The 16,314-nt window shown below is 42.6% G+C and overlaps 1 protein-coding gene and 1 pseudogene across 6 annotated transcripts in view; one reads left to right on the top strand and one right to left on the bottom strand.

Moving 5' to 3' along the window:
* Nucleotides 1-8,031: 8,031 nt before the first annotated feature.
* Nucleotides 8,032-16,314, bottom strand: part of LOC147017225 (protein tyrosine phosphatase type IVA 1-like) — an 81,266-nt gene continuing 72,983 nt past the window's right edge. For 5 of the 6 annotated variants that reach the window (XM_085846684.1, XM_085846683.1, XM_085846678.1 and 2 more), the window contains exons 5-6: nucleotides 10,740-10,814; nucleotides 8,032-8,849 (exon numbers count right to left, since the gene is read on the bottom strand). In XM_085846684.1, coding sequence (XP_085702810.1) covers nucleotides 8,732-8,849; nucleotides 10,740-10,814 — 193 coding nt within the window. In that variant the 3' untranslated portion in view covers nucleotides 8,032-8,731. The remainder of the gene's footprint in view (nucleotides 8,850-10,739; nucleotides 10,815-16,314) is intronic. The other variant, XM_085846681.1, reaches the window with a different exon arrangement.
* On the top strand, nucleotides 12,851-14,116 carry LOC147017226 (uncharacterized; annotated as a pseudogene).

Genomic DNA, 16,314 nt, shown 5'->3' on the forward strand with positions numbered 1-16,314 from the left:
AAGAACTTTCCAAAGCTTTTTACACCAGAATATTTTTCTTGGACCATTTTCATGAAAAATATAAGCCCAACGCATTGGTGATGTAATTGCTCTGTAATCTGCCCTGTGATAATAATTACAGACTCATAAGACACACAATTTAACGTCCATCCGAGGGACGGCACAAGCATTGATGCCCATTCATGAACATGTCATTACCTCCACCACCAAAGGTGGGCAGAGGGTATGTTTTCACTTTTAACCTCTGTCTAAGCCTGGTGTTGGCTTAGTGGTTCGGGTGGTGGCTTTGGATCCTAGGATCCTGAGTTCAAGCCCCGTTGGCCGCTGAATTAATATACACCAGGAGGTTGACTCAGCCTGTCATCCTTCTGAGGTCGGCGAAATGACCACCCAGTGTACTGGTAAGGGGGACACTGCATCAGCGGCATAGCCGCGTCCCAACCAATGATGCAACCAGCAGCCACAGGCTGCACTCGATAGAGAGAGACCTCTGTCTGTTTGAACCCCTGTTTGTCTATCTGCCTGTGAAAAGGATATCTCAAAAATTTATGGACGGTTTCGGACGAAATTTGTTCGACAGGTTGGGTGTGTGATGAGGACGAAACGATTAGATTTTGGTGAAGATGCAGCTCCAGATACTGGAATTTTAAAAGTGATTCTTCACCATTGAGCGACAGAGGCAAAAACTATATATGGAGCACGACATGTCAAAACGTTGTGGACAGATTCGGACACAACTTGGTGGAGGAGTTGGGAGTGTGACAAGGACGAATTGATTCGATTTTGGTTAATGTCTGAATCCAGATCCGGCCGATCAGTGGGATACAAAATGTGTGTGTGTGTGTGTGTGTGTGTGTGTGTGTGTGTGTGTGTGTGTGTGTGTGTGTGTGTGTGTGTGTGTGTGTGTGTGTGTGTGTGTGTGTGTGTCCGGGCATTAACTTTTTACCACTTGAGCTTTTGTCATCAAATTTTCAACAAAACTTTATTATGAGAACAAGGAGAAGACAAATTAATAAGTTTGTTAAAATAACTTTCATTATTATTTATTGGGGTACCCAGTCAAATGGACTGGGTAACCTATTGTTTTTCTTGTTTATTTATTATTATTTATGATTATTTATTGGGGTATCCAGTCAAATGGACTGGGTAACCTATTGTTTTTCTTCTGTTTATTTATTATTATTTATTGGGGTACCCAGTCAAATGGACTGGTTAACCTATTGTTATTCTTCTGTTTATTTATTATTATTTATTAGGGTACCCAGTCAAATGGACTGGTTAACCTATTGTTATTCTTCTGTTTATTTATTATTATTTATTAGGGTACCCAGTCAAATGGACTGGGTTACCTATTGTTTTTCTTCTGTTTATTTATTATTATTATTTATTAGGGTACCCAGTCAAAATGGATTGGGTGACCTATTGTTTTTCTTCTGTTTATTTATTATTATTTATTAGGGTACCCAGTCAAATGGACTGGGTAACCTATTGTTATTCTTATGTTTATTTATGATTATATTGTTACGGCTGTGGAAATTCGCATTACACCATGAAGGGCCCGTAGGTGAGATATCTCTAAGTGCATGTGTAGTTAGCCCCAAATCCGTTGTCGAGAGGGAATTTATGTGATTCATTTGGGCTGCGACGCTTTGAGATAGCCGTTTTTCTGTTCTATCTTTATTTTGAACCAACCACGTCTCAACCGCCATCACACAACAACCACCTTAACCACCACACCAGCCATCGTCACCAACTACAACCATGCTCCAACCCTCAGACAACAACAATGCCAACAACAACGCCAACAGACAACAACAACGCGAATTCGCAACCCCATACCTTCACAACTCAATCCCGCAAACATCGCATCACCGTCATTCCCAAACGGCACCATAACCATCAAACCACCACCGATAAACCCTCCACCACCCTCACCTCTCTCCTTCTACGGCCATTCCCGCACCACCTGTGAACACTGAGCGTCGGGCTATCTTGGGCACATTCAGCGATACGCACCGAGCCGCGAGCGTAAATAGTGGCATTTCCGAGGGAGAATTCGGATCAAGAACGCTACACGCCCACTTCTGATCCGTCCAATTAGCAAGTGCGGAGCAGCTTGGCCCCGCCTCCAGGCGCGTCTGTGTGAAATCGATATATGCAAATTCTAGAATCAGGGGAGGTTCACGCCCACTTTTCCTCCGTCAAATTGGCGAGCGTGGCTCCGCCCCCGAGGTCATCCTGATCCGGATATTTGCATATTGTTTTCTCCTGCCGGCCTATAAAACGGCGAGCGCAAGGCGAATCGTGGCAGAGTGTGGCAGTAGGAGAGTGTGGCAGTAGCAGAGTGTGGCAGTAGCAGAGTGTGGTAGTAGCAGAGTGTGGCAGTGGCAGAGTGTAGCAGTGGCAGAGTGTGGCAGTGGCAGAGTGTGGTAGTAGCAGAGTGTGGCAGTGGCAGAGTGTGGCAGTAGCAGTGTGTGTCGGCAGGGCAGAGTGAGTCGAGTCATCGGTGTGGCAGCGAGTTGGGTTCTGCAGTTGGCTGAGGAGAGTTGCGTGAAGAGGCAAAAGAGCTCGGGTCCGAGGCGAGGACGGTGGTCGCAACCGCCAAGGTCGCGGTGTGATATCGCTCGTCGCGGGACCCAAGCCAGCCAGCCATTCTCCTCCCCCAGGGCATCAACAATTCCCCCTTTTCACCGTGCTGAGATAGTGCAAAAAGGGGGCCCGTTCCCACCCCACTCCAAACGTAATGCCAACGAAACCCGCCAAGGAGCACGGAGTAGGGGCACAGCCATGTGGCCACATCTGCGACTCGTCCGCCAATGCGTCACGAGGACGCGGGTAGGACCCCCCCGGTAGGACCGCGGGTAGGACCTCGCGGGCCTGGCCGCTCCTTCAGTTCACGCACGCATATTGGCCTACAGGCCCGTCTGCCCCCTTGTCTATGAGGGTGGCTTCTTTCCTTTGCATTTGAGTAAATGTGTGTTGGCGCCATCTGTAAAGTAGAACTGTATAAGTGTTGCCGGGTGTACGCGTATTCGTTAGTAACTCTGCGTCATTGTTTCTTTTGTTTTAACTGCTATATGTGCATTTTGACTGTTTGGCTGTATATGGGTGCTTTTCGTGTGTCGCGTAATAAATGTGCATTGTGTGAACTGTTTTCCCGTTTCGCTTCGTCTTTTCTTTATTGACCCTCCATCCTGCTTCATGTAAAGGGTTCGTAGTGGGCTTAATACGCCCGGTAATTAATCTAAACCGTCCAGGTCAGCGATAACACCGCTCTGTTATCACTGTAGCACAGAACGGGCCGCCCAAGCGGCCCGTGTCCAGAGTCGTCCTGCGGTGAGGTGCGATCGCCCGGTCGACCATTCACGCAGGTACTAAGGTAGATCGAATTTGGCGAGCGACCCTATCCTGCACGGGTGGGCAATTGGCACGATCGTGGTGAGGTTAAACCCCCACCCATGACTAGCTCCCGGCGTTGCTCCGAGAGGGTCACGACTGAATTGTCCGTCCGCTGGGCGGCGGCCGCCATTCGAGTCGAGCGGCCGTCCGCACGCCGGTGGGCGCGAATTCGCAACAATATATTAGGGTACCCAGTCAAATGGACACGGGTAACCTATTGTTTTTCCTGTTTATTTTCTTATTCATTATTCTTTTTCTGCTGGTAATTTTCGGGTTCTTTCACTTAAAAAAATGATTTTCTCAGGAACGGTAAGTTCGATCGACACAAAAATTTCACCAAAGTATGTATCTTTTTTGATGGCATGCTTACTTTATAATTGTGACGTCATCGGTCATGTGGTAGGGTGCCATCTTGAAAAAACGATAAACTTTGGACCTCTGTATCTCTGAAACAGTGCAATGGAAAAATATTTCGCTTCATTCATTGTAATGACCTCCCCATGGGGAAGACGGGTGATGTTTCCTGACATCATCAGTGAAGCGGTATCCCGGTGAAAATTCGTCAAGTAGAACGCTGCATAGGAAAAATCGGAATTTTCTTGAGCGTCATCGACACAACAATTAACCAGAGAAAAAAAATTGTGAGGTCATCGGTGACTTGGTTCGGCAGCCATCTTGTTTTGAATTTTTTAACAAAAAAAATCTCCAGAACGGCTGGACAGATTGAGGCGAAACTTTACACAGATTCCCCATGACATCCTTTCACAAGTTTGTTAATTTCTTATTGATAGGTCACATTGTTTGGCAGCCATATTGAATTGACCTTAAAACCTTCAAACATCATCTTCTCCAGAACGGCTGGTCAGATCAAGGGAAAACGTCACAAGTCTATTCTGCATGCATAGTGGATATAAGTTTGTTAATAAATAATTGATAGGTCACATGGTTTGGCAGCCATGTTGGATTTAAGAAAAATATTAAATAATGTTTTCTCTGGAACTGCTTAATCTATTGAAGCAAAATTTGCAACTATTATCTTCCATCAGGTCTGTATACATTGTAAAAATTATGGCATCACAAGTCACATGGTTTGGCAGCCATCTTGAATAAAAAACCGCACCTTATCCGATTAACACGAAACTTAACACTCATGTTCGACTACACGATTGGAAACAGAATCTAAACTTTTGATATGATAGGTCACATGGTTCATCAGCCAACTTGGATTGAAAATTAATAAATTTTAAAAATCTTCTTCTCCAGAACGGCTGGACAGATTGAGGCAAAAATTCACACATATTTTCCCCAAGACATCCTTTCACAAGTTTGTTAATTTCTAATTGATAGGTCACATGGTTTGGTGGCCATATTGAATTTACCCGAAAACCTTCAAACATCTTCTTCTCCAGAACGGCTGGTCAGATCAAGGGAAAACATCACTTCCATATTGCACACTTGTAGAGAATATAAGTTTGTTAATTTATAAATGATAGGTCACATGGTTTGGCAGCCATGTTGGATTCAAGAATTATATTAAATAATGTTTTCTTTGGAACCACATAACCTATTGAAACGAAACTTGGCAACTATAATCGACCCACATGCCTGCATATACCGTAAAAATTATGTCACAAGTCACATGGTTTGGAGGCCATCTTGGATAGAAAAACGCACCTTGTCCGATCAACACGAAACCTAACAAACAAATCCACTTCCCCATTAGATGGAGAATTTAAATTTATGTTGTAATAGGTCACGTTGTACTTGGATTGAATATTGGATTGAAAATTAATAACTTTTAAAGTCTTCTTCTCTGAAACAGCTGAACAGACCGAGGCGAAACTCCACATGTATGACCGCCTCTCCATGACGAACAAAAAGTCCCCCCCCCGGCCTTTTAATGTGTGATGCATCGTTTGGCAGCCATATTGGATTGAAGGGAAAAAAATATATATTAATTAATGTTTACTCTGGAACTACTGCATCAATAAATGTGAAACTTCAGTTTTATGATGGAACAGTCATCTGGAATGAAGAGTTTAAATTTCAACTCGATCAGCCCCATGATTTGGCAGCCATTTTGGATCGAAGGGGAAATATTAAGTAATATTTACTTTGGAACTGCTGTGTAAATATATGTGAAGCTTCAAAATTATAATCTAGCCGACATGTAAAACATTGGTTTAAAATTTCAACCTGATCGGCCACACGGTTTGGCAGCCCGAATAATTTAATTATTTGAATCTGAGAACTTAAAATTTTTTTCCAGAAGGCACAATTGGCTGCACCTGCATGCGTTTGAGGGTACAGGAATAGCATCTCAATTGATACCAACAATGTCCCCAGGAAAAAGAGCTAACTGCATAGGGAATACATAGATTGAACACTTTTTGCTTCCCGGTTCGTCACATGTCAGTCCCATGCTGTATCGAAGCAGGGCTGTATTTGTATCACTATTAAATAATGTTTTCACTGGAATCACTTACCTTATCGAAGTAAAACTTGGGAACTATCATATACCACCATGTCTGCATATATGGTAAAAAATTATGATGTCACAAGTCACATGGCTTGGCCTCCATCTTGGATAGAAAAACGCACCTTGTATGATCAACACAAAACTTAACAAGTATGATCCACTACCCCATTAGAGGGATAATTTAAATTTATGTTGTCCTAGGTCACATGGTACAGCAGCCATATTGGATTGAAAATTAATAACTTCAAAAGTCTTCTTCTCTGAAACAGCTGAACAGATTGAGGCGAAACTCCACATGTATGACCGCCTCTCCATGACAAACAAAAAGTTCTCCCCCCCCCCTTTGATGTACGATGCATCGTTTGGCAGCCATATTGGATTGAAGAAAAAATATTAATCAATGTTTACTCTGGAACTACTGCATCAATAAGTGTGAGTCTTCAAAGTTATGATGGAACTTTCCCACGGCCTCTCAACCAATGAGAGGTGAGACATCTCAGACACCGACTTTCCCACGAACCCCGGACCAATGGGAGGTGAGATGTCTCAGATGGCGAACTTTCCCACAGCCTCTTGACCAATGAGAGGCGAGACGTCTCAGATGGCGATCCTTCCCACGACACCCCAGCCCGCAGGAGAAATGCAATATAAGGAATGCCAGGGCCTTGGAAACAGCGTCAGGGTGGGGCGATCGGGTTTGAGGTGCCGGAGATTGATTCGTCTGGTCTGGTCGGCTTGGCAGCAATTGGGTTTGTGGTGCCGGAGATCGACTCGTCTGGTCTGGTCAGCTTGGCAGTGCTCAGGTCGTCTCTCGTCTCATCCACCTGGCGTCCGAAGCTTTTCCTCCGTCCCTGGTGCTTGGAGTGGCATCGTTGCTGCTGGTTCGAGTCCCGCCGAGCCAGATCGTCGAAGACCACATGAGGTGGACAGATCGAAGCGCAGGCTCTGGTCTCCAGCTCACCTGTCCTTGAGCTGGAGGCTTTCAATAAAGACCATTGGGGTCCATTTGTGTGTGTGTGTGTGTGTCTGTGGGCCTGTCTTTAAGTAGGAACTGTTAAGTGCTATTTGCCTTGTACATACTGCATGTCCTATAGTCGGATAACTCTGCTCTTTGTGTGTCCCCCCCCCCCCAATTATAAATAAATCCCCTGTTAAATGTTTGAGCTCGTTTTTGTGTTTCTATCATTGGTTTGCCACGCTGCGAACGGGAACTATGAGGCTTCATTGTTGCCATAATCGTGCAATTGGCCCGGCAGAATTCTAGTACTCTCCACTCGGGGTACGGCTCGGATCCGGCTCGATCGCGCAGATCCTGCCGAGGGTGAATTTCCCTGGTAGTTTGGATGACGTGGGTATTTAGGTAAATTGAAATTGGCAATCGACCTGATCCCACGTGGCTGACCTATTGGCGATCTTCGATCCGATAATGGACCCGTCGGTTCTGGAGTTATCCGGGGTGACGACCTATAAATTCCGGGTGTTTGGTGGAGCCGACTCTACTGCTCCCTCTAGCGGTCGTGCTCGCCACCGATACTCGGCCCCACAATAATATGGCATGGTATCTCAAAATGTTATGGACTGGTTTTGACAAAACTTGGTGGATTTGTTGGTTCGGTGACAAGAACAAGCTGATTAGAATTTAGTTAAGGTACGGATGGAGATTCGGCTCATCATTGACGTACAAAACGTAAACTGTTCAGCCTGGTGGAGGTATGCGCTCAAAAGAGTGCCGTTCTAGCTGTGGCTGTTTTTCATGCCACAACAGATGTAAGTGTATTCATGAAATCCTGTGGACTGGTGAGATAACATAGAGGTATGCACACATACCTTTGAGTTGTCTAGTTTGACCTTGAATGCACACCTACCTACATAATAAAACTGGGCATGCAGGGCAATGTATCAATATGCGTGCCGTTACTCTGATGGATGTTATGGTGGGTGTCTGATCTGCTAGCATTAGTTGGTGGATGATTATGATCACATGATTTATTTTGCGAAGACTCAGTGAGTCATCACCTGCACCTTGAACAACTTACAAATGCCCATGTCTTGAATCATCTATCCTGCATCGGAGTGGCGACCCGTTCCCCCCCCCCCCCCCCCCCCGATGGAGATTGCAAACTCTTGCCAAGAACGTACTTCTGCAAAACTGATGCTCTTATGCTTTGTTGTCGAAATCCTTTATTCGTCATCATTGAAAGACCACGGCATCTTATCAAACATTAAAAGCATTATATTACAGCAGCATTTACATAGTGTTTCATGTTTGTTTTAGCTCATAGCAAACAACTTACAAAAAAAGGTCTGAATTACACAACGTCCAGTGCGTCATTAGAGTTTATCAAACACCTATTTTTAAATATGCAGATACAAAGACGTGCGCTTTAGCAATCCATTTCAAAATTCCACTTTAGAAAGAAGAATGTTGCTGCGTTAAGGCAAAGTAGATGCATCCATTTCTTGTACGAAACTTAATAAAACATTCATTTTCTGTAAGAAACAAAACATTCACTTCCTGTATGAAACTATTGAGTGTTCTAAGAACAAAGTTGTCTCCGTTCTAATGATGAAAATTTCTTTGGCACAATAGTAGCACTTAGGTCCAGGAGAAGAAGACCCTTTTGTGCTCAAAATAAGAATATGTTTCAGAAGGTTTCAGCAGCAAGCGCCATTTTGTTTTCCAAGTAAACAGCGTCAAGGCTAATAGCATGTCGTTGATTTGACGCTCTTGTATTTACATTATTGCGAATGAAATTAAACGGCCAAAGAGAGCATTAATGTGAGAGAGCGTCTCCGAATTCCATACAGGTTTGTGTGTCCGTATGAAAACGTGGCACAAGACGCAGAATTCTGCTACTGGATGCAGCAGCTGTTCTTGTGTCTGTTGATGTCTCGGAACCTCAGTTTCATTTTCGGTCGGTACTTTTCCAGGTAAAGCAACTGCCTGGTGTTGATGGCACCACGTCGTTTCCTGGAGGAAGAATAAGAAACAAAAGTTTTAATAATTAAATGCAAGTTCCCTTCCAAGAAATTTGAATGCAGGAGGAGGCCACAAAGCCCATCAAGCCTGCACAATGTTTGCCAACCTATGGTTGATTGTCCATGCTCTATCCTTCTTAAATGTGCCCTGCAGAGTGTGGATAAAGAAAAAGCGAAGTCGTAAAAGATAATGTTTCTGGTATCCAGAGTGTTCTGGAAAGTGACATCACTTCCTCAAAGCTCAGCGGCTGTTTGCGTGACAGTCAAATGTGGTGTTGTCACATGTAACTGTTTGCATGTGGTCGTTATTTGTGTCGCAGCTCCTCCATGAGCCTTCGAGGTTGTAAAAAAACAAAATTACCCCCGTGTGGGGGTGACGGTCATCTCTATAATACCACAAGTTCTCAATGTTCAGTTATGACCGAAGACTACTGCGCAGTTTGGTTAAAGATGACTCGGCATTTTGGCACGTGCGCACACGAAATTATATTTTGAAAATAAATGCCGACGTTTACATTTCGGGTTTTGAAACTTTTGCACCTTCGGTGGAAAATGTATAAATATACAAGGTCAGCTGCGATGCAATGACACCATTCACTAACTTTTACCATGCCCAGTAGAGAATATATAGCCTCCTGAAGGAAGGGCAGTTTTTGCAAACTTTGAAGTCACGTGACGCGAAAACGAAAGCGAAATTCGAAAATCCGTCCCGACCAAATTTAGATATTGTCCCATACATTCATATGCCACAATCAAATTCAAGATCGCTTGAGAAATGTAGGAGGAGATAGATTTTGAAAATCGTCATTTTCGCATTTTTTGCAAACTTTGAAGTCACGTGACACGAAAACGAAAGCGAATATCGAAAATCCGGCCTGACCAAATTTAGATATTGTCCCATAGATTCATATGCTCCAATCAAATTCAAGATCGCTTGAGAAATGGCGGAGGAGATAGAATTTGAAAAGCGTCATTTTCGCAACTTCAAAGGCCTCGTGACCTTGACCTTCGGTGACCTTGAAAGTCATACCATCGTTTACGTCTCATCGACCTCTATCAGGATCACTCATGACCAGATCTCCCGCCTCAACTTCATTGTGAACGGACGGACGGACGGACGGATCGAAGGACATCAACACCTATATTATAAGGTCATGCTCGAAGAGATGACCTAAAAAAAGGAGCACCTACCATTTTAAAAATCTTTGGTATGAATCGGTTGGGGTCATGTTGTGCTACCGAGCTCCCAGACTCAGAGTGCATACTCTAACCATCATGCCACCGAGTCTGTTTCTCACAATTTCTCACACTCACCCACAATTATTTTAGCACAGCCTTCCTTTTAAAGCAGTTTGCTGTAATTTTTGATCGATTACAAAGCATCCAAACTACAGAAGCAGTTTCTTGGCAAGGGTTATACTGGTGGTTTGCCATTGCCTTTCCAGCAGTAGTTAGGGCAGGAATTTGGAATTTGGCCACGGTGTGGGTGATGACTCGCCTACTCTTCACGGAGGACACCTTCAGCTCTTTATAACATCCAACAACCATTGCTGGTAAAATGGGACGCCCGTTTCACATCCATCCGATGGATGTCACACACATTGATGAATCGCCCTGCCTGTGAAACACCGGGATGACAGTTCATAGTCGGGCCGAGATTAAAAAATCCAGACTGGACAGCTTAGAAGCGAGTGTGCATACTTCTAGAGCATCCTCCCAGCCCTTACTGTAATGGTCACTGCTTGTTATATGGCAAACATTCCACAGACACAATGGGGGAAAGAAATGTACATATTCCTTTAAAAATTGGCACCAATTATCATTTTGTTGGAACACGATGCATGTCTCCATTAAAAATGAGTCAATAAAGTGTCTGTCTTACTCTCGGATGTACTCCACTGCATCTTCATACTTCATGCCACTTTCTATGAGTGCTAAGGCTACTAGGACTGGAGCTCTGCAAACACAAGCACATTCAAACATATTTTATTAAGAAAAGATGGTGGCACAGATTGTACTTACCTCTGAGGTATATAGCCTGGGTTCCCTATATAGAATAGGATTTGCCGAAAAACTGCTACACTGGTGCTCTGCAGGTAAGGCGTTGCAATATAGTGTGCATTGTTGTTTTGGAGAGGTGATAAGCCAGCTGTCACGTTTGTTTTTAACCTGCTCGTGGATGTTAAAAACTACACAGTATCTTTAATAAAGTGTAGACTGTAGACCATTGCATGCTAATGCCCTGACCATGAGTCAAAATTATTGCATCCTAAACAGAAGTATGACTCGTCCCTGATTCTTGCAGTCTTCCTATTCTATTAGCTTATGGTGGGGAATGCTGAGAGTGGTTTGGCAGATGGAAAATGCAAGGTTACATTGAAGTTGGGCACCATCCGTCCAGAAAACTGTTCACTCGTGACATTTTCAATGGAACACGGATATGATTATCACCAAAGTTACAGAAGTATTTTGGAGTGTGGGAGTCACTTATGCTGTCTCCACAAGGAAGTCATGCTGAGAGTTCACCACAAGCTCTCTCGTGGGGTTGAAGTGTCCAATTAAAGGATGTGCTAAGATGGATGCTGTGATACTAGGAGACAAAATAGGCGAGTGGCCAAATGAGGTTTTGGGTGGCATACCCCTACCCAAGGAAGAATAAGTCACAACCTATTTTTACTTGAAGAGGGATGTTTGGGGAGTTAGAAAATCATAGTTGTGAACCTGAGATCATTGCACAACATTTTGGAAATCACGTTTACATATGTACCACTGCAGACTGCAGAAATGGATTGAATCGTCACAGATTTTGGCTCATATTGGCTCATATATTTGTTAATACTGGTGCTACAAACACAAATTTGGTACCAAAATGTGAGGAATGATGACATATATATATATATCTGTAAAAACCATTTGTGATGTAACAAAGGATTTTGTGTGGCCTACAGGCAAAAATAGTGGAATTTTACTCAACAAATCAGCTTCGGGTTTACCAATAAATATCAACTAAACAATTAATTTCTTTCTCAGTATTTGAGTTGTATTACTACATATTACATCAAAATAACCCTCTATCATTCTCCTTTTTAGAACAATAACTCATAAAGATAAATCAGTTGAATTAATAGAGTTATTACCGAAACCATATGTCACCCCCCTAAAAGTAACCGACATTGATTAATTTATAATACATGTATATGCATTAACCAAACAAGAATGATTTTAAATCGAGTTGCAGAAAATCAATTTTGAGCCTGATTGCCTTTTTCTAAAACTATTGATATATACTTATCTTTAATTATTTCATTTCAGATGCTTGTACTGACAATTGATCTGCAATTATGGATCGGGAACCACCTGTTGTGAAGCGTCGTAAAATTGACACTGACTACTGCATCATATGCTTTAAACCCCTCAACCCTAAAAAGCAAGAAGTTGTAAAGAACCCAACATTTAATGGTTTGAGTGCAATCTTCAAAGCAAGTCAAATCAGAAAAGATGACGTTTACGAAAGTATCAGGCCTTTGCAACAAGACATATTGAGTCTTGATTTGAAAGTATCATTCCACAAATCGTGTCGGGCCAAGTATACCAGCAAGTCAAATATCTCCACATCCAACCCCAGTGAGAGTGACCAGCAACTATGCACGTCTGCGGCAACAGAACACACAAGAATCAGCAGAAATGAAACAGCTGGGTTTGACATCAGGACTAACTGCTTCATTTGTAGAAAATCCAACACTTCCAGAAACAAGCTTACACCGGTATCTACAGGAACTGGACAGTCCACTAGAGAAAATGTTCTGGCAGTAGCTGACAAAAGACAAGACAATAAAATACACATACACATGCCTGCCTTTCCAGCTTTGTTCGCCTATGATGCCCAGTACCACAGGTTGTGCTATTCACACTATATTTCAGAAAGGAACATCACTGCTGCAATTTGTAAATCAGGAGAGGAAACAATGGGCACATTACATGATGAAGCCTTTGATGAACCGAAATGTTATCTGGAACAAACTGTGTTCTCCAAAACTAAGACAGTCACAACCCTCGTTCATCTGAAAGATGAATATGTTGGATATTTGGTTTCACTGGGTACCACGAATGCAGAACAGTATAAAACTTGGAAGTTGAAGGAGCGATTAACTAAATATTATGGTGACCAAATAGTCTGTGTAACATTTGATGGCCACACTGACATCATATGCTCTTCTTCTGTGACCTTATGTGATGCCCTGAGAAAAGCCACGATTCTGCAGAGCATGACTGATGAACCAGAATATGAAGACATCCCGTCTGATGTACCATCAGCCACAGAGAGTGAAATGCATACTATGCATGCTGCAGCTGGTATCCTGAGGAAGCTCATGGCTGATATCGAGCATGTTGGAAATATGTATGCACCTGTCGAGGAAACAGATATTCAGCACTGTGCAGAATTTGTTCCTAATACACTCTACGACTTTATTCAGTGGTGCACCAGTGAGAAATCACACACGAATGTAACCAGCTGTAGTGATGAAGGTGTTATGAAGAACAACCTGAGGACGATCGCCATTTGTCACAATATAATATCACAGAGCCGTCGAGTGTACTCCACAATAACGCTTGGTTTAGCCTTGCAGGTGCATCATGAATTGGGAAGCAAGCATCTCATTGACATGCTTCATGAATTAGGACACTGTTTGTCCTATGATGAGGTGAGACGTTTCTTCACGTCTGTGGCTGTTGATCAAACTGCCTCGGAGGATATTTACATCCCCAAAGTTCTTCAAAACCTACGTTGCACCGACGATGACTGTAGGCAGAGCAGAACATGTCATTGTATCTCTGCAGGACTGACCTGCACTGAATTCTGCTCGTGTAGTGCAGACGATTGTCCAAATGTTGATGATTCTGTTGCCTTTGACGACAGCACTGATGAAGAGCGTGACTGAACTTTTAAATGTATTACATGTATTACTTCATGTAATAGATGTACATAAGTTACAGTGCATGTTATGAATTCATTATCGTCATATGTGAAATAGCTTATATCAACATGATGTCTATAAAAGTCACTTTCACAATTGTGTCAGAATCTTAAGTCAATTCTTCATGTTGCATATCTGCTTCGGGATTTCTATCAGTCAGCATTAGTGGGGCGACATATGATTTCAGTTATAACTATATCATTTCAGTGACAATTATATCATTAGATATATTTTTCAAAGGGTAAATAAACTTGGATTATGTTGATGTAACAAGTATGACTGCAAGTCCAATATTTTTGAAGTAATTAATGTTTTGTTGATATTTTTTGGTAAACCCGAAGCTGATTTGTTGAGTAAAATTCCACTATTTTTGCCTGTAGGTCACACAAAAGCCTTTGTTACATCACAAATGGTTTTTACAGATAAATATGTCATCATTCCGCACATTTTGGTACCAAATTTGTGTTTGTAGCACCAGTATTAACAAATATATGAGTCAATATGAGCCAAAATCTGTGGCGATTAAATCCATTTTTGCAGTCTGCAGTGGTACATATGTAAACATGATTTTCAAAATGTTGTGCAATGATCTCAGGTTCACAACCATGATTTCCTAACTCCCCAAACATCCCTCTTCAAGAAAAAATAGGTTGTGACTTGTTCTACCGTGGGTAGGGGTTTCTCACAATTTTAGGCCACTTTTTTAATTTGGCCACTGGCCTAAAAGGTGTATCCCATGGGAACAGAAACTGCATCCAGGTTCATTGCCCTCATAAAGAACGCAATCAAGTTTATGTTTCAGCATCATTTACTTTATGTTCATTTGTGGGGCTTATCTGAAACATCTGCTTGCAGTTGCTTTACAAGTAGAATTGCATCATGAGGAGCAACGCTGTTGGTATACGTGTTCGCAGGTCCAGCACTGCTCAGGTGTGTAATAGTAAGTACGACGCCATCAAGGCAAGACTTAAAACTAGAGGCAGAGTGTTGCTGTCTTTGCTGCCCTTATTTTTAATGCCTCTGCTGACGAAGTTGCCAGAGGCATTATGTTTTTGGGTTGTCCGTCCGGCTATCCGTCCATCTGTCCGCGATAGGTTTTCATTTCCAATATTACTTAAGAACGGCTGAAGGGATCAAAATCAAACTTGATACAAGTATGTATAATGATGCAGAGATAAACTGATTACATTATGGGGTCAAGAGGTTAAGGGTCAGAGTTACCGTCAGGTAAAAAGTCTGTTACCGTGCGAACTTGTGATGGGATTTTGACCAAACTTGGTATAAGTATATATTATGGTGCAAAGATGAACTGATTAGATTTTGGCATTAAGGGGTAAAAGGTCAGAGGTCATGTCAGGTAAAAATGTGGTACTTGAGAACAGCTGAAAGGATTAACATCAAACTTGATACAAGTATGTGTAATGATGCAGAGATAAACTGATTACATTATGGGGTCAAGAGGTTAAGGGTCAGAGTTACCGTCAGGTAAAAAGTCTGTTACCGTGCGAACTTGTGATGGGATTTTGACCAAACTTGGTATAAGTATATATTATGGTGCAAAGATGAACTGATTAGATTTTGGCATTAAGGGGTAAAAGGTCAGAGGTCATGTCAGGTAAAAATGTGGCACTTGAGAACAGCTGAAAGGATTAACATCAAACTTGATACAAGTATGTGTAATGATGTAATAACATGGGTGGAGGTATATTGATTAACATCGTGACGTCAAAGAGTGCCGTTCTAGTTTTCGTATAGAGCAAAAGGCAGCATAGTCGCATCATTGGCCGAGGGTGCGGCTGTGCTGCTGATGCAAAGCCCTCTTGTAGGTTAGGGCAGCAATTTGTAATTTGTTTAGGGTGATGGCAAGAGCTCGTCTACTCTTCACAAAGGACACCGTTGGATCTTTGACGTCCACCAACTAATGCTGGCAGATGGAATTCCCGTTGAATGTCCATCCGAGGGACAGCACAAACATTGATGAGACACCCTGACTGTGAAAAACCAGGATTACAGTTTATAGCTTGGTTGGGATTCAAACCGATGCTGGACAGCTTAGAAGTAAGTGTGCATACCTCTAGGCCATCCTGCCAGCCCTTTGTTGCTCCCAATGGATGACTTAAAATTCGAAGCAAATTTTAGATGCCCTTCATCTATCTATAATTCCAGCAATGTGTGTGTGTGTGTGTGTGTGTGTGTGTGTGTGTGTGTGTGTGTGTGTGTGTGTGTGTGTGTGTGTGTGTGTGCGTGTGACTGCTGTTTCTTGACAACCACTGGTCCGATCTAATTGAAACTTGCCAGGTATATTGCTGGGGACCTGAATATGTGCCTTTTCAAGGTTTGATATTGTGACGTTCACGGGACTTGAACAGTCCCGCCAACATAGAATGAGCCGAAACGATGGAGGCGGTTTATTTATTTATAACCCAAAGATGGCGGTTCTTTTTTTTTTTTTTTTTTTTTTGTATACCTTGGTCGAGGCTC

The sequence above is a fragment of the Eptatretus burgeri genome, chromosome 11 (genome assembly GCF_056783735.1).
Source record: "Eptatretus burgeri isolate ZD-2024b chromosome 11, Ebu_testis_v1, whole genome shotgun sequence".
NCBI lineage: Eukaryota > Metazoa > Chordata > Myxini > Myxiniformes > Myxinidae > Eptatretus > Eptatretus burgeri.